Genomic DNA, 25,270 nt, shown 5'->3' with positions numbered 1-25,270 from the left:
GGAGAGGAGAGGAGAGGAGAGGAGAGGCCTATCCACAGAAGGTCTTCCAATGGAATGGAGAGCAAAGGTTGAGAATACAGCTTAGCAGGGAGATGACAGTGTGTTCTGAGGGTGCTCAAGGCTTTACAGTTGTCTCCTTACCCCAGAGAAGCATCTCATGCAAAACAAGCTGAGGGACCAGGACAAGTGAGCACTACCACAAGCACTGGCCACTGACCCCTTCCTAAGGTCACTGTTTACCCAGGAGGCCTGCCTTTGTCTATCTGTTGGGAACAGCAAACACTTCCTGTGGTACCTCTGAGCTGGTGCTCCTGGTTGCAAGGGAATAGACGGTTAGGTGACACGAAGGGTCCCACAGAGGCAGGTATAAAGCCTTAGGGCCAGACTATGTAAGACCAAAGGAGACGACACGGGAGGAAGAACCAGACAAATGAGGAGCTATTGCATAGTGTGGCTTGGCAGGACGAGCATAGCTCTGAGCTGAGATGATGGCAGGCACCTGAATAGCTCCTCTCATGTGGACACAAACCCAGCACTGTGGCTGGCAGCAAGGCCGACAGGGACAGGCCCAAGTATGCTAACCACAGCCAGGGTTAGCACCAGGCCAGCAAGGCGTCATAAATGTACCTCGGGAGCAGCAGGTGCCTATGAATCCGGCCTTAAGAGAAGCTTCCTGGGAATGAAGCTTCCCAGGAACGAATTCTAGCCCCAGCTGTGGCCCCAAAACCAATAGCTCATTTCTACTGTAATACCACCCCTTTATGCTCTGTTCCAGTTCAGTCAGAGGACTAGCTAGCGCTCACTCAGTTGATTCAAGCGTGATAATCTCCAGGGACAGACAGATGAGGAGCCACTGGATCAGGTGCCAAGACACCAGGGCTCTAGCTCCATGTTGCACCGGCACAATGACCTTGGCCTCTGCATGTGCAGAGTGTTCACCAGTTGTAGGTACAGATAAACTGCCATTTCCAGGTTTTACACACACACACACACACACACACACACACACACACACACACACACACACCTTACAGGTATTCTTGAGTGCTCTCCTATATTTAAGAACTCAAAAAGGGGCGTGACAGGAACCTGGCCGTCCAGCAACTCAGTGGAGTCAGATGCTAGCACCCAGGGCAGGAGTGGGAGCATTCAGACAAAAAGATAGTCAAGATGAAGGGAAGGGAGGGCTTAGGCCAAAAAAGATGCACAGAGCTCACGCCAGGCGGCACTGACCAGTAGGAGTTGATGATCTTGCAGAAGGCCAGCTCGCAGCACATCTTGAGGTTGCCCTGGTGCTCAAGGAGGTCAGCAGATGAGCACTTACTTGGGTCCACTTCACAATTTTCATCTGACTCATACAGAGCTTTGATGAACTCACCTGTGGGCGGGCAGGCGAGCATGGAGAAGGCAGTGAGGGTCTGATGAGCACTGCCTAGCCCTTGCCACCTGCAGGCCCTGTAATGTCCCCAGTACCTAGTGCGTCCTGCAGGTACTTCTGGCCCACAAGTTTAAGGTATTCCTCGATGGCCTTGGTGGCTAGTGTGTTCTCCCGGAAGATGAGGTGCTCATTGTCCCCACAGCGGTCCACCTCTGACATCATCAGGTCTGTTAGAAAGTCCTGGGGAGGCAGAAAAGGAGCAGAGTGGAACTGAGTTGGCACAACCATCACTGTCCTCGGCTGCTGGACAGCCCAGACTACCACACCATGGGAAAACACTGGCAGCGGCGCTCAGCAGCACCTTCCATCTGGCTGTGGTACCTGACAGGAAGGGCGCTCCCTTCCTCTCAAGCCCCAAGTCTATGCGGCAGGAGACGAGGCCCAGCAGTCCAGCACGGGCCAGGGTTTCTGGAGTTCTCAAAACTCATTTCAGTGTGCCCAACTTTTGAAGATCCTTTGAAATACAGAATTAAGACCTTAATCCAGGAGGCCAGATGACCAACAAAAGGAAGGGCTGAGAGATAGGAAGGGCTGAGAGATAGAGGGTCCGAGAGGAAGCTTTGGTTGACCTGCCTGGTGCATATCTTGGAAATACAATGAGCAGAGGTAAGGACCCCATCCCTGCTGAAGCAGCACCATGGCTTCTATTCAAAGCCACCATCTTCCTCAAGTTCTGTGACAGCTCTGGACCTCAGCACTGGGGTAAGACATGAATCCTCAGAGGTGGGCAGCAGAAGAGAGAAAGCAAGGCACAGAGCAGATGGACATCTGCCCAAGGCCCCACAACCATCTGGGCCAGGTTCTGCCTCCAGGCTCACAGAGAGTTCACTGAGAGGGGAGTCCTAGGATGGGAACTGGAGAAGCACACAGCTTAGACAAACAGGACCTGAAGAGAGGGCAGGAGGTGTCAGGACTCAGGTCTGGGGCCCTCAGTGTAGGTACATTGGGAGGGCGAGTGCCTCACAAACGGTTTTCAGCATGAGTTCTATCTGGTTCAAGAATGCCCTGATAGTTCTAGATTGTTCCCGAGACAATAACCCATCAGTGACTTCCTAGCCTTTCATCCTCTGTGTGCCTCTTGGCTACTTCATATGTCAGCTTCCCAAGCCACAGCAGCCCTTGGGACTAGGGGCTAGAAGACTCAGCAGCAGGGAAGGCTAAACCTTCCAGCTTATTCTCTCCAAACTCCCCAGAATCTCCAGCCCACCATCACCAGCAAAGCCAAGCCTGGCTGTATGGGCTGGAGAGCTGATTCAGCAACTAAGAGCACTGGCAGCTCTTCAGAGCCAGCTTTGATTCCCAGCACCCACATCACATGATGGCTCACAATCGCCTGTAACTCTAGTCCCTCTTCTGACCTCTGTAGGAAGCAGGCATGTATGTGGTGCACAGACATACATGCAGGCAAAGCAAAGCACCTGTACATACAGAATTTTAAAAATGTAAAACCAGACTACAACAACAATAAAAACCATGCAGTACTTCAAAAGGTGGCCTAGCTGGCAACCTACCCAGCCAGCCTGAAGGCAGGCATATGGGGAAGAGGGTCCTGAAGACATGGAGGAAGGCAGCTCTCTCCCTAAGGAAGTCCTTTTCCCTCCCTGTCCTTCTGCAGGGCCAGTCAGTCCAGCAGCCAATGGAGGATGTAGAGGACAAAGGGCTTCCAACCAAGGCCTCCCCCTGCCAGGGCCTCTAGGAAGAGGTTAAGAGTTGATCAACAGTTCATGGAGTCTTAGACCACTAAGCTCTGCCCACTGAGCATCCAAACCCAGTTCCCCTCTTGGGCCTCCCTGACTACAATAGGCTGAGGCCTTAGGACATTACCTCACGGTGACCCCCACTCGCATCCTCATACAAGTCTCTGTTCTCAAACTCTATCACTCCATTACTTCAAGTCTCCTACAGTGTGGGGCTAGCAGAGCTCAAGTCCTTTCCCCTGACTCTTTGCAGACAGCGGTCCCCAAGGGACAATGAGGAGTGGTGACTGGCAAACACCTCACCACACCAGCAAAGCCCATTCGAACCACGCGCTGCTGAAATGGTGTGCCTCCCGGAGACATTCTGTTCTCTAGACCAGCCGGGTGGGGCCGAGCTGTGTGCTTTCTGGGCATGTTCAAGAGTGGCGGGCATTGAAAGGTGGTAGCGGCAGCTGGGTCCCTCTGGCTCTGAAGCAGAGCCCAACTGCATGGCTTTCTAATACCTATTTCTACAGTCACCAGGGCCATGTCTAGCTGTGCACACTTAGGAAGTGTGCATACTCGTGCACCTGTGTGTAAAGCTCCATGAGAAGGCATGGGTTGAGAGCAGGGCTATGAAGTTAGCTCACTGTTGGGAATAGCTGCCAACTGCTCTCTCCCTGGTATGTGGGTTTAGGCTCGCATGCTGGCAGAGTCCAGGTACAGCAGCATGAGTACTGCAGGGAGCCCACTCAGCACTACTAGTTCTGGTCTATTCACTGTGCAAAGTGCCTCCAGGGCTCGGCGCTGCTACTGGTAAAGTACAAAGTTGTCCCAACTCATGGCACAGGGCTCAATTTTAGGGAGCCCATGTGGCTGAAATGGGTGTACCCAAGTCCTCCGAAACGAAGCAGATCATAACAACAGAGATCCATCAAGAGTAGACAAGCCGGTCTTCCTGCAGCAGGGTGCCACACTCACCTTCACCTTGCCTGTGCTCTGCAGGATGTGCACCAGCGCCGATGCCATCTCCTCCTTGGTCTTGGCACTGAGAATGGGCTCCAGGGCGGCACACAGCCCCAAGTAGTGGTTAGTGATGTGCTCAGCAAACTCCTTGTACATCTCCATAGGCAAGATGGTGATGGTCTGGTAGCGTGCCTTGATTCGGATCATGGGCCCAGGGCCTTTGCCACCCTTGGGATTGGGTGTCACCACTGGGTACCACTTCTCCACAAACTGCCGCCCAGCCACAGAGGCGGCAGGCAGGCTCACTAGGCCCAGGTAGCTGTTGCGTTCCTTTTTCTTCTTCTTGTCAGTCTCCCGGTACAGGTGGACAGTGACTGTGCGTAGAGGTGGCAGGTTATGGAACTCAAAGTGCTCTCCCCAGAAGACATTGTCCGTCTTGAGCTTGCCTGTGGTACGAGCATACAGAACATCGTCCAGGCACAGTTCACACAGATACTTCTTCTTGGCCGGCAGATCCTTGGCCTCAATCACCCACAGCTTCAGGATATGCTCCACACGCCGGCTGTTGTCCTGCATAAGAGGGGTCTGGAGTGGTCAGTTGGGGCTGTTACCTATCTACCTGGCCAGCCCAGAGCCTAGGATTCCTCCAAAATCCAGGAGGAACTGAGTGGTGAGATGTATGGGCAAGGACAGGAGACACACCCATGGATATGGCTTCAACTCGTCTGCCTCCTGATCACCAGCTAGCTCACCAACATAAGCCCCCTGGGCCCAGGCTTGCTCTCCCAGAAAGCAGTACTAAAGTAGCCCTGCCTCCAGGTGAGACAGGGGAAGGAAGCCAGCACAGTGCTTCCCCCTTCCAGGCAGTGGCACCAGTTCCTCAGCCTCCTGGTCTACAAAGCAACTTTAGAGATGACTGCTGCTAAGACCCCTTCTTTAGTGATGTCATGGTAACCAGGACTTAACTTAGACCCACAGTCATCTGGGAAGATAAGACACAGGAGCCCTAACAGCTTGCAGTCAGGGCTCCAAGCAGATGGAAGAGTCCAGGGGCAATAGAATGTGAGAGGACACAAGGGGCACCATGTGAAGAAGGGTGTGAATGTTGGAAGCTAGAACAGAAGTTCTGTGGTTGGCTAGGAGGAAGTGGTTCTGAGGACCCCACTTCTAAAGGGAAACCCAGATGTCGGAAGTACCTAACAGCTGTCATAGCTCAGCAACTCCAATTGGTCCCAGGGCCACTTGCCCCTACCCCTACTCAGGAGTCACACCTGTCCCCTAGAGTCTGGTAGGAGCAGTACAGGTCTACCTTGTTGGGGTGCACTGCTCGCCTCAAGTTCTCCATCCACTTATCTCGTTCAGCAGCTGACCGGCAGGAAAAACACTTGCTTCCTGATGATGTTGTCACCTGTCAAAGAAGACAGTGTTAGAGGGGAAGGGACCACAAGGCTGGACAGCTACGGAAAGCCCAAGGCCACCATGACTGCATAACAGCCTAGCAGCCACAGGAAGAGGCAAGGAGGAGCTACCAGAAACCTCATGAACCACAGGTGGCACACTGGACCCCACCGAGTCCCAGCAGGTCAGCAGTGGGAAAGCAGTGAGGCTTCTGCTATGGGCTTTGGGCCTGCTTCCTCATCCCTGGCCTCCCTCTCCTAAGAGAGGCAGAATGGTGTGCCTGGGAAGAGTCAGAGTGCACACATACCCAAGCACATCTCCCTAAGGCAGACCAAAGGTTCCAGGAGACAAGCAAGGGTAGATTTATCCTAAACAGACCCCTCCTGGGGCTTCCTCTGCTTACCAACAATGACAACAACATCATAAAAAGCTAACAAGTGCTAATCTAGAGAAAAGAGAGCTGACCTTCACCCTCCCCTGCTGGTGTGAACCCTGTTAACTTCCCAGTTGCAACCCCAGTGTTTTCCTGGTGTGAGGAATTTGGCCAGGATTGCATTCACTGACTAGGCTGCTCCCAGCAAAAGCAGGTTCACTGGAGAAGCAGACCCACATCCAGGCACACTGGTAGGTGTGATAATTCTGTAGCAGCCTTTGCTGAGACAAGAGGGTAGGCCCCAACCCTCTCAGGCTGTCCCAGATATGGACACTTGAATCCAGAGCCAGTGTGACTTGGCCTGAGTCTTAGGCCAGAAGAATACAAGGGCACAGAATATGGTAGATGCCAAGAGACACATTAGACCCCACTGGGTTGTCATTACTCGGCTCATTCTTCTACCAGAGGGTTCCCCCCAAAGTATGATTATTAGGTGTCAGGACAGTATGTAACTTGGAGCAAATTCTAGACTGTTCCCCAAAGCCTGTACCCTGCCAGAGTCACAGAGTCCTCCAGGAGTCTGCGGGGCAGGCCAGGCTAGTCTGAGTAGGGTAGAGCTGTGGTAGACACCCACCTCGAAGCAGTAGTCCTGACCCAGGATGCTGCTGTGAACAGGCTTGATAATCACCTCCTCCTCCATGCTGAGGTCCAGGGCCTCCACTGCGCTGCTGGGGCTGAGCAGGGACTCGTGGGACCGAGACTCCTTCAGCCTTGGCATCAGATGGGACCTGAAGAGGTGGTCAGCAGGGATGTCACACAGAGTCTGAGAATACCTGCATCAATCAGGCATCCATCTGTCCCTTTGTCTTGCCTTTGCCTCCATTGTTCCCCGAAAAAACCCTTCCTCTCAACCCCCACATGCAGTCATGCAACAGACAAGTCCGGAGGAATGTTACAGCTCCTTTACCCTCCACACTGCAGTCTGAGTAAGGCATTCCTTTGTCAGAGAGCAAGCTGTTGAGGAGTCTGTGTCTACTTGGGTTAGGGGTAGGATCTGGCCAGGCTCTAAAGTGGCCCCACAAACCTGCAGGAAAGAGCTGTGACATTGTAGTCTTCTGGGGCCTTTCCTACTCTGCCCTCTGCCCAGGCCTTTGTCACTGCCAGCAAAGCCCTTTCTCATACACTGCTCCATCCTGCCAGCCCCACAATAGGCAGGGGTTCTCCCATAGCCTCTGGATAGCAGGGACCTCAATGGTCTATACAGCACCAGAAACACTGACTGTAGCTTAGGGTCTGTATACCACCTGGTAACAGGTAAAGACAGGCTCAGACTGGCTCTGCTAGGCTTGGTCCTGGAAATGCTGTACATCTCTTATGCAGCCCCAAGTAAGCCATCTCCACTTCCCCAGACCCTTGCATGAAGAGCCATCCAGGCAACCCCAGGAGACCCACTCAACCTTTCCAGAGACTCTCCAACCAGTAAAAAGGTGGCTTCCTGGGGGCTCTGAAGAGATGGGCAGACCCAGAAGGGAGCCGAAGCAGGTTAAAGTTGGCCAGAAGTGCACTTCATGTTCCTTCAGCACTCCCCCTGGGTTGGGGGTGGGGGTGGGGGTGGGGGTGGGGGTGGGGTGACCTGGCCAGGCCCTCTGGCTGCATAGCAGTAAGTGTGCTTGGATCAGCCTGCCATGTCCTGCCACCCAGGACCAGAGGGTGCTGGGCTCCTGCAGCCCACCAGCATGTGCCTGAGAAGGTAACTGGGGCTCGCAAGAGAAATGGGCATTTGTCTCTGTCCTGGACCTAACAGGTCCATCTTGTCATCCTCTCCTGGGATGCCCCATATTACAAAGGTGAACCATGATCTACCTGCCCTGCCATGCAACTCTCACTGTTTAGACGGGCTTTTCTCTGAACCTGAATCCTGGCTCCAACCCCTCACCCCAGCACCGACCACTGCTGTCAGTGAGCAGCCAACCTCACAAACCCTTGTAGCTCCTAACTCAATGGAAGATAGCTCCTGTCTCAGATGCTGGGGAAGTCAGTTGGCCTAAGAAAGAGCCAAGACCCTGCACCCCTTTGGTCTGATAGCCAGGTTGTAAAGCAGCAAGGTGAAATCAGGGTGTTTTCTAACCCAGCTGGGAGCCAGATATGAGGAGGAGGAGCCCAGTCAAGAGAAGGGAGGAGCTGGAGAGCTGGGATTACCCTCTGGTGCTGGAAACAGGAGTGTGAGGCATGCTTTATCACCCTATGCCTGCTCAAATGAACCTAGAGCCCAAGGAGCCCAACAGGCCAGACTCCAAACAACCAGGGCGAGACTCAGTAGTTGTAAACCTTTACCTCCCTCTCTTTCTTCTTCCCTGTGCTGTCCCAGACATGATCCAGCCGACCTGGTCCTCCCTGGGAAGAGTCCCGGGGAAACAGAGCTCAAGGCCCTTAAGGCTTCTAAACTAGTCCAGCCCAACTACTGGCTATAGCAGAGCACTCCTGGCTTGCTTATCTCCCCAAAGGAAAGCCCAGAGCAGAGGTTACATCTCCAAGGCCTCCCTGGCCACCTGCTCCTGTGTAGCTGGGCCCTGGTTGGTGCTGGCAAGACTCAAATGACCGTACATCTGTACTTCCTTTCCTCTGAGCTTGGAGTCAGTCTGCCGCCCTCTGCCCTCCAGGTCTCTGACACATACTAATCTCAGATCTTACTCCACGCAGGCCTAGAAAAAGCTGGGTGCTGCAACCCACTAGGGTATGGCTGTGGGGACAGTTGGTAAGATGAATAGACATTTATTAAGAGAAATGGTCATTCGATCATGTCCTAGATCCAGCAGGACCATCTCATGGCTTCAGAGCAACCTCTCCAGGAAGCCAGCCCTGCCCTATGTCTGCAGCACCTCTGGGCACCTGTCCCATCAGTCCGAGCCAAGTCTATTACCCTACCATGCCTTCCACTCACACACAGATTTGGGCCAATTCTCTCTCACATCCAGCCTCTGACATGCCAGGCTGATCAAGAAGTTGATTTGAGTCAGGGAGGAAATTCGCACCCCCAAATTACCCTGGCTCTAAGGGGTTAGTGAGTGGTCACAGCTTCCCCTATGGAATGATCAGGTGAAAGGTGTGCTTAAATATGCCCCACTCGCCCAGGCTGGACACCTAGCTGGTTCACCTCACACACCCCTACCAAGAGCTTCACCTACCCACCTACTTTACAGAAGGAGAAGGTGGGCTCAGGAAGTTGTTTGGTCTGTCAGAGGCTTCCTGCTCATTCCAGTTCTCAGGACCCCTGCCACTCCCCACTCCTGGCTGACCAAGCTGGGTGAAGCTAGAACGCTGCCAGTGGCATGGCCATCTAGCTCAGGCTCATGGTGACTTCCTTCCCTGACCTCTGTATAGTTGAGGGGGATCCAAGTCTCAGTCATGGCAAAGTGACTCTAGGGGAGGCAAAATGCCTCCAACTGGGACGTTGACCTAGGGATCAACTCCAGCCTCCAACTGGGCCTGAACCTGAGGACCAACTCCACAGTCCAGGTCTGAACATCTCAAAACAACAGGAATACTGTGTGTGGTGGTTTGAATATGCTTGGCCCACGGGAGTGGTACTGTTAAGAAGTGTGGCCTTGCTGGAGGAAGTGTGTCACTGTGAGGGTAGGTTTTGAAATCCTCCTCTTAGCTGCCTGAAGGACTCAGTCTTCTCCTGTTTGCCTTCAAAACAAGATGTAGATCTCTCAGCTCCTCCAGCACCATGCCTGCCCAGATGCTGCCATGTTCCCCCCTCCCATGGTGACAATAGACTGAACCTCTGAACCTGTAAGCCAGCCCCAATTAAATGTCCTTTATAAGAGTTGCCATGGTCATGGTGTCTCTTCACAGCAATAGAATCCCTAACTAAGACACTATGCAACTACACTGTATTCAAAAAAACGTAAGTGTCTATAACAGGCCAAGGTCTCAAGCCACATGCCTGCCCTCACAAGAGAAGAGCCAGCACCCTAGGAAAAGCCTGGACCCTGGGCTACCAGCCACATTACATACATCACCTCAATGACTCTTCAAAAGCCCAAGGGACAATGCTGACCTCAGCCTACAAAGAAACACAGGCCAAGATTCCCACCCTTGTAGTGTTCTCTGGTCCATTTCCTTATCTGAGAAAGGAGGGACTTTCGTCGCAAGAAGAGAACAACAGGACTGGGCACACAATGAAGAACAAGATGGGGACTCACTTCCTAGGTCTTTGAGTTGCGATGGAGGTTAAGAGGTGTCCCCCTAAAAACCAGAAGCTTCCGTTCCAGCCCTGGTCCCACACTCTGGGCTGCTGGCTGGCATCCCTCTGCCTGCCCCACCTGTGCAGACCCACTGCTCACTGGTCTGCCCCACCCCAAGGACTCCTGCTGTATGTCCTCAGCAGGCTTCCAATGCCTGACTACTCTACCTTGGTTCAACCAAGTTCAACATCCAGCTTCAAGCCCTTTCTTCCATCAAGTTTTTCCCAGATCCCCTGAATAAGTAGGGACATTTGCCAGGCCATGTTGGGAAATTTATCACATTGTAGTTCCTTTGCCAGGTAGGGGACTTCCTGAAGGTAAGCTGTATTTGTCTTGTCTTAGCTCCAGTGCTCAATGCCTCAGAGTTCTTGGGCCAAAGTCCCCAAGACCCCAGCAGCCAAGTTCAGCCATATGCGATGGAGGTCAGATCAGCTAAGAGAAGAACAGATCTCCTCAGTTCAGATGCTGCTGAAGGGGCCATTCACTAGGAGAGGTGTTAAATATGAGTCAAACGTGGGTGAGCAAGATACTCTGCCTGTTCAAGGCTAATTCCTAAAATTTCCCTGAAGCCCCCCATCTGAATACTCTTTATCAAAGAGAGGACCCTATGGAGCTCCCTGAATGCTCTGTGGCAGTATTTTGGTCCATCCACCCGGTCCTTCTGAGACCTTTTCAAACTTGGCAAGTTCTGTAGCCCCACAGTAGCTCTAGGAACAGAAGCCTAGTCAACGTACATTCCATGGAATGGAGTCACACACTTCCTGGGAAGCAGATCTTCAGTCGCTCACGGGCCAGCCAGACCACAAAAGATCTACACTGAACTCTGCTGCTAAGCAGGTCTGACCAGGGCCTACAGCCTGCAGGGAAGAAGAAGGGAGTGACTCAACGGCCATCCCCACCTGGAACATTCTACTGAATTTGTTCTTCTACCTAATATGGCTCAGTCCATTTCCTCCTCTTTCCCCTCACAGCCCCTGTGCTAATCAAGCCCCATAGGTCCCAAGCTAGTAGCCAGACACACATCAAAAATCACTTTGGCAAAGAAACAAGACACCTGCTACCACTCTTCCTTCACGTCTAACAAAAATCATTTAACGCCCAGCCTGTGTTGTCACCGATCTCTCCAGGCAAGCTGTCCACATCCATGCTGCCTGTGGCCTATCCACGGCACGCTGCCTACCTGTCTCCCTCTAGTTCTCACTACGGCCTTGTCAGGACTAAGGCACAACACCCTATACAAGAGACATAACTTGCCTAACTTCTTGTAGAAGATCCCACTATAGCTCAGAGGAGTCCAAGGCTGATTCTGTTAGTATATGGCAGGGCCCCAGCCTGGCCTTTCACTCACCACACAGAAGCCATTGGGCACTAGGGAGGCAAAGGCCAGAGCGGGGCTCACGGCTATTTGTGAGCCACTCATTTCACAGTCCAGGAAAAGTAGGCACAGGCAAGGGGGAGCTGCTGTTGGAGGCAGAACCAGCCCCAACAGCAGCTTATTGTAAGGCCCAGAAGCAGGAACAAGGGGGCATTGTCTGGCTCCTGGGGCACAGCCTTATCCGATAGCCTGCCCGCCAGCTCACAAGCTGTTTTTCAACTCTGATCTTTTTCTCTTAAAAGGTTAAAGACACAGAAGTTTCCCATTATTTCAATGAAGGAGGGGATCCCAAAAATGAAAATGATAACTTTTAACAATTGAGAAGGTCACTTGACCTGGAGTAGGCTCACTGGCTATGGGGTGGGTGGGTTTACAGTAAGACTGTTGGGTAAAGGGGGGGCTCAAGGTCACCTCCAAACCACAAAGGGACAGAGAAAGCAGTTGTGTGTGGCCCAGGGCATAACTGGGATGGGGAGAAGCCAGTTCAATGCAGGCAGGCTGTCTGCAAACGGGGTAGTGAGAGGACAGGAGCAGGCCAGGAGACCCTTGAAGACATTGACAGGGGCGGGAGAAATGCATCAGAGGTGAAGAACATTGGCTGCTCTTCCAGAGGACCTGGGCTCTATTCCCAGCACTCACATGGCAGCTCACAACCATCTGTCACTTCAGTTTCAGGAAATGCAGTGCCCTCTTCTGACCTCCGCTGGCACCAGACACACACGTGGCGTCCACTTATGCATGCACATGAAATACCCACATGGCGGAGCAGCACCTGCACTACCGGGTAACGGGGCAGACAGGCAGGAAGTGACCCTGGGGCAAATATGCCCACGTGAAGGAACACTACTGGATGCCAGCGGGCAGCACATCCGGGCTAAGGATCAGCTGCCAGCTGTAGCAGCAAGCTCCATCCACACCTAATAAAAACACTCTAAGTGCCTAAGTCATTCGACCTGCTAGACCTGTTTCCCATCTATCAGTAGGGGACAGACACAACTCTCATGGAGATCACTCTAAAGTCAAATGAGACAGCACAGGGGGTGTGCTCATGAGGACAAGCCAGTGCCAGGAACTGCCACTGGTCACTTGTGGCCATCCCCTCTCTTTACCCACCTCTCAACCATGCAGGCTTCGGGAAATGAGTGAAGACAATTCCAGGATTGGCTACCCTTCTGGTATTTCCCAAGCTGTTACCTATGCATCCCTAACCAATCAACTTCCTTACTTACTCATCTGAGGAAAAGGGCCAGCCTTAGTTGACTAAACTCCAAGGATGCCTTAAAAAAATAATAATAATAATATTTTTTTTCCTGATTTTTCGAGACAGGGTTTCTCTGTGTAGCCTTGGCTGTCCTGGAACTCACTCTGTACACTAGGCTGGCCTTGGATTTAGAAATCCACCTGTCTCTGCCTCCTAAGTGCTGGGATTAAAGGCATGCGCCACCACTACCCTGCTAATATTTTTGTTTAAAGCCATACATTTCCTTTATTGAGCTGAAGGGGGAAAAAAAGCATACATGGATGTTCCATATCAGGCCTGGGACAGAGGGGGAAAAAAAACTTGAACAAAGTTATGTCTCCAGAGTTGATGCCCACCCAAAGACTAGAAGCCTGAGCAGTTTTGGAGTGAGAGAGCCCAGCAGACTCTGTGCCTCTGCAGGCCTCTATCTGTGCAGCAGGAAGGCCCAGGCTACAGTCCTGGTGTGTGTCAGGACAAGGGCACTGACCTCCTGGGAATCCAGGGCTGGACATAAGCTGCACCGTGCCTTGTGGGGGACATCTCTTCTCAGCCCTGTCAGGCCTGAGAACTAGCTAGCTGCTGAGGTCTGATCCAGCAGGAATCCCAGCGGGGAGAAGGAGAATCCAGCTGCCTGGTGGCTGCCTAGGTCCTGGGATAACAAACAACATCCTTAAAAGGCAGAAGGGTTGGCCAGTCAGCCTGGGCAATTTCCTGGGAAGAAAGCCTGGAAGAATTTGTCCCTCTAAGGCTTGGGTTCTTCCAGCCCAGGACTTGAAGTAGCAGGCATCAGGAACCTCCCTTTAGATACATACTGGGCGCTGGCCTTCTGCTTCCTCACTACTCCTAAGATCTTCTCACCACAGGGCTGAGAATGTAAAGAGAATGCAACCAAATCAGGACAGTCCATGACTGGCTACAAAGCTGGGCTGGGCACTAGCAGTGTCCAAAGGATGCTGACATGCTTATCCCAGTACATGGATCATCTCACAACCTTCTCCAACAGCCACTCACAGAAGGTGGCTTCCTAAGCAGACAGCACAGCAGGGCTTCAAACAGGCCCAGTGAGCCCAAGCTCAGTGGTAACTGCCACGCTCCAAGACTCAGACAAGGCATGGCTTCTCAAGTCCAAACAGAAAGCTGTGGAAGTGGTGGTCTAGTCACCCTGTCAGCCCAGTGTCTGTGCCTCCCATCTCATACAGCAAGGCAGAGAACCAGGCCAAGGAGCTCTGGGTTCCCCTTTTAATCCCACCCTTAATTAACCTGAGTCCTCAGGTCAATCAGTTTTCCCTCAGGACCCACAAACCCTAACCAAGGCTCTTCTCTGGGTTGTTTCCTTATGTGCTGAGCTAATCACCCCCCACAAGTAAACGCAGGAGATGGTCACCACTCCTGGGGGGCTGCGCTCTTGCTCCTATCAGCAACGGTGCCGCAGTAATGCCTCCCTGCTGCCTGGTGGGGACTTAAGCCAGTGTAGTCAGCAGACTCCATCCTGCCCTTCCCAGGACTCAGCATACCCAGTGGAGGCTGCAGACCTCTGAGATCATATTCGCCTTCACAGCTTACTGCCATGATCCCGGGGATGGGGCGAAAACAGAAACCTTTCCGTCTAATCCCCCCATCATTCTGCAGCCTGAATAATTTTGGGTTTTTAATCAATAGCTGTCAGACTTGTCAAATTACTTTGGGGACCACAAAGCAGTTTTTAAACATTCATAAACCTCAGTAGAACAGTGAAGTGCTCTGAATTTTAAGAGAAGCCAAGAACACTCACAGAACAGGAGGAGCAGAGCAATCCCAAGGAGAGCTGAGGTCCAGTGGCCCCTGCTGCTTAAGCTCTGCGCCCTCCCTGGTTCCCCGGAGAAAGCACTAGGCTTGGTCTGCCACTCAGAGACCAGCGAGTAGGGCATTTCCAACCTCTCAGCCTGCCTCTGTCTCCCCAGGGAAAGTGTCTCCACCTGTGTCCCCAGGCAGAGTCCAATATCCATGCATGGCACAGCAGACACTTAGGGCTGTAACCCCACCCACCTCAGCTTGTCATCCTGCTGCCACCATCTCCTTGGACTGTTCTTAACTCTGTGAGTGAGCTCAGGGGACCACAAGTATGCCCAGGGACATACCTTAAGTGTCCCTTTAGTCTGCTGTGGGATGGTTCCTGATTGCCTCCCAACCCTGCTACACATACTTCCAAGAGTAGCCTCTATGGCCCTGGAAATAAGAATGCTCATGGAGAATGATCAAAATATAAAAATCAAGAATCAGCTAAAAAGGGAGTATTCCCATTCCACAGAAATCAGCTTAGCACCTTGACTAACCCAATCTGCAATCCTTCACATCTGGGAGGCCTTCCCTCCCATATGATGGAATATGGGGATGCAGACAGCATCCTCCGCCTCATCTTCTCTATCCAAGACCCACGTGCCATTCCATGTGGTTGGTTGCTTGCATTAGAGTGACAGTTAAGCTGAGGACTGCTGCTCTCTCCAAACCATTGGGCCATACTTCTGATAACTGGTTAAATGTACTGATCTCATGCAAATCAGACTTGGGCATGGAAGCACACACAATCCTAGAACCTGGGAGGCAGAGGCAGGTGGACCAGGAGCCCAAGGCCAGGCTCTACCACATAAAAAGTCTAACAACAAAAACCAATAAGCAAAACACCATGACCTGGGCCAAACTAATAAGCCAAGTGTTGCCATTTGGACCCTGCTGAACAAGTTACCCAACAGTGTGTCCTGGGTCTGTGGGCCTGTGGTGGCCCTGGTGGCCTCTACGCCCTGCCTTATTCTAGGCCTCCTGCCCACTTCTCCAGCACTTCTTTGATGCTCCTGGGTTTCCCTGGCCCGCTGACATTTCCAAAAACCTTTCTCTACTTGGTCCAGATATTTCCTCCCTGTTCCTACACCAAGGATCCTAAAAAAAGCTTCTTTGCCAAATGATCCCAGACAACGTCACCAGCTCTGCCCCAACCCCCAGCCCCCCCCCTATCAAAATAGGCTGAAAAGGACAGGTCACCTTGGACAGACATCGTAAAAATTTCTATTTATGGAGGACACATCTTGGAATACGCATGTACACTGAGACTCCAGCCACAAGCTTCAAGCAGGCGCCTCTTCAAGTCTAGCCACCACCAGGGATGGAGGGCTTTGTGGCCACACAAGTTCTATCAACAGCCTCGAGGAGACAGACGTAGCAGACACGATGGGGAAGGAGCAGAATGAAGGAAATGTGGGCCAGCCTTCTCACCTATCAAATGGGCTATCCTTTGGTTACACTGCACTGGCGCCTACTCATTCTGAGTAGAGACAATAGTGGAATGCCTCCCTTATATCATCCTTGAGCCTACAGACCCCCAGAGGACAGAGCTACCACACCTCAAACTCCAGGAGGAGGCAGCCAGGAGCACTCACTGGGGAGCACTCACTGGTAGCAAATCAGTAAGAGGGCAGCTATCAGCAAACCATGCTCCTACACTACAAAGAAGACTAGAAACTCAGAGGGAAAAACCATGTCAAAGAAAAGCAGGGGTGCTCTCAAGTCCCCACAAAGCATCTGCTGCTAAGCCACATGCCTAGGAAGTACACCAAGGCAATGGCTTCACATTCCTTTTGACTCATATACCTGACCACGGTTAAGGAAACTGAGGCTTGGAGATGGCCGTCACAGTCCCTCTTTTTCCCACACTAGGGACTGGATACACTTGCATGGCCATTTGCCACCTGGTCCAAGGTATCCCAGCAGATCAAGTCAATCCCCTTACAGCAGGAAGCTGTATAGCTGGCCAGCAGCTGGGCCGGCTCAACCCTTCCAGTAACCACTCTATGGGGCAGCCCACCTGTGCTCATGGCGAGCCACTCCTGGTGGGTATGCTCATTTCCTTTCTGAGCCCTGTTCAGTGGGCACTTGTCCAGCACAGTGGCACACACTTGTGATCTCAGCACTCAGAAGGCCAAGGCAGGAGTTTCAGACCAGCCTAGAATACAGGCTACAGAGCAAGATGCTTTTGCAAGAACAAGAGAAAAATGAAGAAAGGAAGGAAGGAAGGGAGGGAGGGAGAGAGGGAGGGAGGGGGGAGAGAAAGAAAGAGAGGAACAAACAAACACAGATCCTACCATTTCCACAGGCCTCTCAATTCACACTGAAAAGTGGCTTTAGCCAGTGTCACAGTACATAGGCCCCACCAGAACAGGGGAGGCTTGGGTAAATGAGCTCCAATCCCAAACTCTTCTCTGCTTGTCTGCTGATGCATCAGGTTTTCAGCAACCCTACAGAAGCCGTGTGCTGAAATGTACCAACTATCAAGTAACTACAGGAACTGCAGGTAATAACAGGTCCCTGCCCTGTCGCCTGGTGATCCTATCTGGAACACAGAGAGAAGGGTATCTTGCAGGCAGTCTTACCTGCCCCTAGCATGGTAACAAGTGAGAGATGAGAAGGCTCCCACTGAGACTACAACAGCAACAGGATCTGGTTTCTGACAACCTCTCCAGCTGCATCCAACAAACTCAGCACCAGACAAAACACAGGAGCCAGGCAGAGGGAGGTGAGCAACGGCTAGTCAGCTGGAGGGGAGATGGTAAGGTTCAAGTGTGAGCAAGCGCAGCTCCACCCAGCCCAGCTGGACAACCAGAGCAAAGGCCAGACTCCTCAGGGATCAGAATGCTCCAAGCAGTTCCTGGCATTCCCTGTTCACAGGCCATGGGGCTGCAGAAAGCAGCACTGCCGCCCTCATCCTTAAACTAAAAGCCATGGCAGCAGCGGCGACGCAGCAGCAACAGGCCCACCCCACCCCACACCCTTGTAGGGTCTCCTGCTTAAGCCAGACCTATCCTAACTGCTTCCAAGTTCTGGGCTAGTAGTGCCTATCTGGGTGGAGCTGCCATTACTGGAAACTTGAGTCCCTCCCAGGCCAGGCACCTGTGACAATCAAACCATCTAGTACTGGTAGCAGCCCCAACCCATGCAGGCCTGTCTGGGCCCAGGGGGATTAAATGGCTCCCTTTTGCTCAGCCTCTGCTAAGGCCACTCACCATGTGAACAGAGGCTACAGTAGCCATCTAGCCACTGGCTGGTCCCTGCTAACTTCAGTCAGTCCAACTCTGGGCTCTAGTTCCAGACACAGCACTCTAGTCCTACCCACTGGGACCAATCATGGCTAGTTAAACAAAAAGCCATGTTCCAACTCTCTGTAATGTTCTCTTAAAGGGCCAGTGTCCCAATCCTTTCTGTGAGAACTTAAAGGTACAGATCCCTTTTTCTTTACAGGAAGCAGGAAAAGTGAAATAATAGCCCATGAGTCATGATCAGATTAGCAGCCTTAGGCTTCTAACAGAGACTTCAGGCAACATTTGTAAGAGTCACAATCTAAATTTCACTTAAAGGTTCCAAAGCATGTGAAACAGAAACAGTAAAACTAATTCTCATGTAGAGACTTTATATAAATGGGAGGGAACACTGCCAGTTCTGAGAACTCTACTTAGCAGGCACAAGGCAGCACTCCTAGCATTGCCTGCTTCGCTCCCCCAGAAGGCAGCAGTATCCCAACTCCCGAATGAACACGCTGAGGTCAAGAGGAAGCTTCTCCAGGATCCCACCGCAGATGTCAGAGGTCGGCTCACAGTCAGCTCGCAAGTGGATGGGAGCCAGGGCCCCCAGCCCTGTAGCAGCTCCCTTCCAAAGGACCAACTCTCTCCTGTCCCAACCTCAGGTCCCGTGAGACCACAGCCTTCAGTACCTTTCTCTTCTACTAAGAAAGGATGGCACTAAGTTGTGTTTCTAAAGTGCCTGGCCACTGGGCTTTCAGGTTGAACCATAAAACCCTGAAGTGTCTTCTGCTACTTCTTCTATCTTACATTAGACCCAAAGGAGACAAATGCCAGGCAGAGCGTCACAAAAGGCAAGAGGATGGGCTGCAGGTTCTGCAGATGCGTGGGAATCCTCACAGACCCCCGTTACTCCTCAAACAGGTTGTGTGGACAGAGCAAGAGGTGGGAGCCAATGTCTCTTTAGCCCAAGAGTCAGACACAGAGTCGCCCATGGGGATGTGAGTAGAGCCACAGGATGGGGGAGGGGGACCTTGTGCCTTCCCAAGCTGGGACAAGGGGAGGAAGAGGGAAAGATGCTTGACTCTCTGGACCCTGAGACCTGATCTGAGAAGGCAGTCAGGAAGGGTGAGCCACTCTGGCCCTGAGTGTCTGGGTTTAATGGCCACTGTACCGCTCACCTTGGCCAGGTGGAAGGAAGCCTCAGCCCTACAGCACAGGGCTAAGTCCTGAGGACCTAGCGTCACTGTTTGTACAGGGTCTGGATGGACGCCCGAGGGTCTGCAGCTGTCTGCACTCAAGCCTGAGCTGTGCCACTTGCTCCCACGTGCTCTTAAACAGGTAACATACCTCTGCGTCTCCCTCAGTTTTCTCCTGTGTAAAATGGACTATTTCAAAACAGTATTTACTTCCTAGGACACAGAACAAGCCCAGCAGTCAGTGAACACCTAGCATAGGCCGGTCTCCAGCTTGGCTGAAGGAGCTGGGCATGCTGGGAGACACAGGTCAGGGACAAGCTTCCAGGGCAGTGACTGGGGCAAGGCATTCCCCCCTTGGGAAAGAATTTTCAGGGACTCCTTGCAGGGTGACAAGAAAGCCAATCCTTTGAAGCAGCAAACAGCCTGCTTGATGACCAGCCCAGCTGAGGCCCAGTGAGAAGGCAGATGGGAAGGGGGAGCTCTAAGCCTGGGCTTGGGGGGGGGGGGCAGGGCAGGCTGTCACCTCCCCAGGCGGGGTCTATCTCATATCTGACTTCTGGTCTTAGATCAACTAGTTTGTACATATAAAGTGCTGCGTACGCCACAGGAGCAGCCTAGAGCTGTTGGGCATAGAGCCTCCCTCACAGCCAGGGGGCCCTTCAACACAAACACCCCAAGGCCTGCTGAGCTTGAGGTCTGCAGCTCCTGGGAGCCTGATGCCTCTGATTTTCTTGTAGGGCAGGTCCAAGGTAGCAGGAAGGCCTCCATTCCTGGGCAGTCTGTGGCTGATTCCTGAACCACAACAGGAGACCCAGCACTTGACTCGCTGGTGGGGGCCTTTATGCCTCAGCCACAATTCTGGCCACATTTCTTCCTTAGGAACTGCAAGCCCTTCATGTTCCAGTGACTCAGTTTCCTCGTGTATAAAATTAAATAATACAGCCCTACCTGAAGACAACACAGGTAAAAGCAATGGTAAAGTATATGTAGATCCCCAAAGACTCACACATCTCAGTTATTCACTCTACAGGCACTGAGAACCGACCAGGGCCTGTTGCCCACTAGGCTACAGGCTGGCCCTCACCCTGTACAACCAATCAAACACATCCTACTCTCTCCCAGAGTCAGCAAGGCCTCGGGACAGAAGTAAAGGAGCTAGCAATCAAAGTCTGTAAAGACCTCAAGTTCAGCGGGAAGACCTCTGCAGAGACCACAGACCCAGCAGGCCCAGATGGAGGCCTGGATCCAAGGGAAAGCAATGAGGGGAGGGGAGGGACACTTGTTGACACTCGGGGACAGTCTACCAAGGTCAGACCACTCAGTAGAGTTAGGTCACCTGAAGGACACAGGTAGGAGTCATTTAATACAGCCACCAAGCTTCCCCACTTTCTGCTCCCTTGTTCTATTCAACACATCAGGCTTCTGATCACCAGAGGTCTTTGGGTTGCCATAGCCAACATCAGGCCTTTGCCCACACCAGGGACCCCCATTCTCCACATGTTCCTTGGACCTAACTGTCCTCCAGTCTCTTCAGGGCTCTGGGTTTGGAAGAAGATGCTTCCCTGTGGTGATGTCATCCTCGTGGAGCTTTAAACACCCCAGTGTGCTCCTAACTCCAGCTCTGCGCCACATCCTCCCAGACTCCCATCTCAAGTGGGCGGGATAGTTTCATGCCCCAGAGAACCTTAGGCCTAAAAGGCCCCTCTATGGGAGCCCAGAGAGCCAGTAGTCTCTCTGTACTAGACTTCCTCACTCCACAAGGAAGTCAGAAAGCTCACTAGGGAGGCAAAAAACCTTTCCAATGGGGGCAAGAGAGCTGGCTCAGTGGCCAAGAGCTCAGTGGTTCAGTGCTCTTACAAAGGACCCAGATTCGATGCCCAGTACCCACATGGTTGCTCACAACCATCTGTAACTGTAGTTCCAAGGGATCTGACCACTGTGTACACCAGGCACATGGTGCACAGACATTTACTCACATACTATGTGATAAAACACTCACACACATTAAATACAATCAAACTAAAATGACAACAGAAACCTTCTGGTGATTCCTGGATAACTACAGTAGGAGCAGGCAAGCTCTGACCCCTCCCCAAGCCGGAGAAGCTGAAGTTCTGCTCTAAAACACTTTACTTTTTAATAGTGTGTGCCTATGCTGGCCTTACCCAGCAAGGTCGAGGTTCTTGGGTCCCTACCTGTCTTGAGGATGCTGTACCTGTGATAAAAGTTCTTACTCTTCCCATTTTCAAAATAGACTATTCTTGTCCGGTTGGAATTCACTCTCCTTCTTGGACTCAGCCTGTGCCAGGTCCTGCCCTGCCTCCTCCATCACTTCTCAGCAAACACCTGGCTCGTTTCAGAGCATCTTGTGCATTCAGCCAACAAATATTTACTAGGTCTTAGCTGTGTGCCAGGTCCTGTTTTAGGCACTGGGATACAGGTGCTAAACAAAGGCAGTCCCAGGCTTGCAGCCAAGGTATGGCTTACTTATTTGTACCTATGTCTCCTATAAGGGAAGCTGTATGTGGCCATGGACCATGGTTGTCACATCTGTCCTGAGAGAGTGCTTAATATGATGTATAAACTCTATTTATGAACCACCATCTGCAAATCAGTTACCAGAGTAGCCAAGGAACCAAACTCAGAAAGCCAAAACATGCAGAGCCCACGCCACCTTCAGGAGAGAAGGCACACTTCAGAGCTGCAGAGGCCTGGTGGCTCGGTCCTGGGGAGGAGCTGCACACATGGACGCTCCACCTAGCTGCTGGAGAAGGGCAATACAGGCCAGAGTGCTCAGAGAAAGTCAGTCCTAACCCTCAGCCTCTGTCCTAGGCTCCGATGCTCTCAGTAGGTAAAGGAGAGTCTCTGCTCCGAAAACCCTCGGGCTTCTTGTTAGTGTTTGCATCAGAACACACTTCACAAGTGAGGCTTCTCTCAGTGACCACAAGAGACAGACCAAGACTTTTAAATCTGTCTCCAAGAAGCTGCGGCAGGGAGAGCCAGAGGGGCTAGGGTGGTGTGCAGCTTCGCTGAAAGCCTTGGAAGAAGCTGGTCAAAACCCCTTTTTCAGAGGATCAAGAGCCAGGGCATAGGGCACCCAACCTGCAGGTGCCCCAAGCTTCACCTGCTGGTTTCCTGGTCCTTGCTCCCCAAGGGCAGGGCTTGGCTCTTAAGGCTTGAGAACCATCTACCCAGCAGCCCCAGCCCCACGCCTATTCTCCAGCGCTCTCTGCCAGAATCAGGCAGTATATAGAGAGATCTGGGTTAAGCCTCAGTTCACCTTTGCAGTATCAGTCGACCATTCCTCCTCCTACGGCCACACCTCCAAGGAGAACTAGCCCTCGGCCTCCAGCCCCGCCCCACACCCCACCCCTGGCTGAATGCACAGGTCAGGGCGCAAGAACCTGTGTCCTCTTCCTCCTTGCCCACACATCCAGTCACAGACCTTGGCAACGGTAGCAGTGTAGGCCTCTCTGCTGACCTGGGCACCTGAGGCCCAGCAGCCAGGTGAGGCTTCCGAGGGTGGCTGGGCCTCCAGAGAGTGGCACCTCCAGACCAGCACAGGATCTTGCCAAGGTTGTCACCGAGGAGTCCAAGGCCACAGAGGCCCATTCCCAAGGGTGGTGCAGACCCAGGTGGCCAGGGTGGACATTTAAGAGGTGAACCCGAAGGGTTCCTCCTTACCACAGAGCACACACTATGTCTGTGTCCACCACATTGAAACTCTCAAAATGTCTTAAGCACACAGAGGCGACAACATCTAGAGATTTCCGGGTTCCCCAGAGAACAAGGAAAATTACAGTCTTCCACACAGTAGCCTCCAGGTCCAAGAAGTCGGAAGGGCTCTTGAAAGTACACGGCTTCTCCTAGCCAGCGGCAGGAACCTTCCAGGGCCTGTGGTGGGTGCAGGACTAGCAGGAGCAACTCCAGGAAGCCAGGAACATTGGCCGGGAGGTCCCACAAGCACCTCCCCTGGAGTGCTGGCTCTGCCCTCTGGAGCCCCGCCCCTGGCCTTCGTGCTAGCCAATGCTGGGCAGCTCCTGCTGGATGCTGGTCTCAGATCAAAAGATCAGTGTTGGGAGGGGAGGGCTCTCCTCACCTCCTCCCCCTCTGCCATTATCACCCTGCTTCATTTTCTTCATAGCAGGGATGTGAGGTCATCCTGCTTTTTTGCTGGAGTCCTCCCCCAACCCCCGCCCTGCCCCTCCTCAAGAACCTTACCAGTTCAGGCCAGTAAGCCCAGAACACTAGAACACCTTGCTGGGCAGCTGCCAAAAAGCAGGAGTTTGATAGGCACTTGGAATCTATTTCCCTAGCTGGTCTGAGACAGGCCAGTCAGAGCTACATTAAGGAGTTGGAACAATCAGGGATTTGAGGGAATCCCTGGACCTCTCATTCTCTCACCCCACCCTCAGGCAGTCTGGCTTCCACCAGGCTACACTGCTCCCAGGAACTCTATCTAGGCCAGAAGTAACTGGCCCTGTCTTCTCTTCTCCCAAGCCTCAAGTGGGCTTTTCCCCTCTTCCCAAGCCAGCTGTCTTCTGTTGCAACTGGCATGAGACATGTGGCTGCCTTCCAGAGCAGGGGGAGATGAGGATGCGGGCAATTTGGGGGAATGGGGGGGCTGGGAACTGAGGCTTGGTCCCCATGTGTCCCTGCCACCTCCCCCAGGCTCCCGTCCATCCCAACAGCACTTTTCAACTACTACGCAGCTCCAAAACCATAGTCTGAATTCTAGACACTGCAGAAGGAGGTGTGACAGACACAGGCCCCTCCTGGCTCACACCACACAGCCAGAGCAGCCAGGCAAACACCCCCCCACACACACACACTGCTTCCAGTCAGACACTTTAAAAAGCAATACAAAGGTTTGGAGAAGGACTGAGGAGGTGGGGTTGGGGACCACAGTCACTGGGACAGAAGTACAGAAGGGAAGTTTAGACCCCAACCTCTGCCATGGACATAGCCAGGAGCCCTCTAGTTGAGAAGTCTACTGAGCCCCAGACAACTAACTGTCTTAGACACAAATTCTCCCTTTGGGGTGGTTCTCTATGCAAAAAGTATCTGGCTGGACCCACAGGGCAAGGAGAGAGTTGCAGGCAGGCAGGCAGGCAGGAAGCTGGAGTCCAACTGCCACCATCTGGAGGTGTATCCTCACACAGGCCTAGCTGTAACAGGTACCTCTGGGAAGGTACCCTCAGACAGCAGACATTTTTGCCTGGATGGCCCTTTCCCATACCTCAAAGGCAAGCCACAGAACCAGGCTCCACCTACTAAACCCCTAATACCAATAGGTCCGCCCTCTTTTCCTCAGAGCCACCAGGCAGGAGGGCTTATCCAGAGCTTCCTCTAGCTTGTGCTTACAGCTCAGGACTTCAAGAGCTTCAGAAGGAAGCCGACTGGGGAAGGCCCCTGCCCCGGCCATGGCCCCTGTAATCAACACCATCCCAATTCCATCCCTGACAGTCTGCCTAGACTGTCCTGCACTTACTGTGCGCAGCCTCTGCAGAGACAAGTGCAGGACTGGTGAAGAGGCTGTACTTGGGCCCTAGACCTGGCCATGTTCTGGACATGGTGGCCCAACAGCACCCCATGTGGCCACACCTGCACCTGCCCATCCCTCCAACCACACAGCAGGAAAGACTCCTATCCAGCTGCGGCCTTCCTCCGCAGCCTAGGTCTGCTCTTTCAGTTTCCAAGTCTTAGTAACGTTTCCTTGTGGGGAGAGGTGATAAATTACACAGAACATGGGACCAGAAAAGGGCTCCTGGTTTCACGGTGGCCAAGCCAACAGGAAATGAGCAAACAGGGCCCATGGAGTCCGTCCTCTAAGCAGCAGGGTGCTGCTCCAAGGGCCTTCTACCACTAGTTTCATGGTCCTGCATGGGACAGGCAAGACAGCCACTTCCAACTGAAGGCAGATGTGCTTCATTCAAATGCTCCTCCAACTAGAAGCCCTCCTAGACTTCTTCCACGCAGGAAGCCATTCCCTGACAGTGGACTTGCATTTTTGTTCTGAGACAAGACCTCAATCTGTAGCCCAAGCTGGCCTTAAATTCAAGATGCCACTGCCCCAGGCTCCCGAGCACGGCTTACTATGGACACAATGAGCTCTTGCTGCCACTTGTGCTTCTTCTCCTAGATCTCCTATCTTCTTGTAGCAAACAGGGCCCTGGGCAGGACTGTTTGCTCTGTGCGACAGCAGTCACAGGATGGTGTCACAGCTAACAAGAGCAGCAGCTGGACTATGTCCTAAATTGGGTTCCCATACTCACCAGCTATCTGGCCTTGGAGAAGCTGAATCTTCCACACC

The 25,270-nt window shown here is 52.7% G+C and overlaps 1 protein-coding gene across 11 annotated transcripts in view; it reads right to left on the bottom strand.

The window, feature by feature from the left end:
* The window catches only part of Dab2ip (DAB2 interacting protein), a 176,101-nt gene that overhangs the window by 17,016 nt on the left and 133,815 nt on the right, over nucleotides 1–25,270 (bottom strand). For 10 of the 11 annotated variants that reach the window (XM_029537055.1, XM_021194743.2, XM_029537060.1 and 7 more), the window contains exons 4-8: nucleotides 6,486–6,639; nucleotides 5,390–5,488; nucleotides 4,096–4,650; nucleotides 1,474–1,618; nucleotides 1,234–1,378 (exon numbers count right to left, since the gene is read on the bottom strand). In XM_029537055.1, coding sequence (XP_029392915.1) covers nucleotides 1,234–1,378; nucleotides 1,474–1,618; nucleotides 4,096–4,650; nucleotides 5,390–5,488; nucleotides 6,486–6,639 — 1,098 coding nt within the window. Of the gene's footprint in view, nucleotides 1–1,233; nucleotides 1,379–1,473; nucleotides 1,619–4,095; nucleotides 4,651–5,389; nucleotides 5,489–6,485; nucleotides 6,640–22,402; nucleotides 22,933–25,270 lie in introns of those variants that run through there. The other variant, XM_021194744.2, reaches the window with a different exon arrangement.

This window comes from Mus pahari, chromosome 3 (assembly GCF_900095145.1).
Source record: "Mus pahari chromosome 3, PAHARI_EIJ_v1.1, whole genome shotgun sequence".
In the NCBI taxonomy this organism is placed as follows: domain Eukaryota; kingdom Metazoa; phylum Chordata; class Mammalia; order Rodentia; family Muridae; genus Mus; species Mus pahari.
Note: the sequence above shows the minus strand (reverse complement) of the source record. Positions and strands in the feature narration are given on the sequence as shown.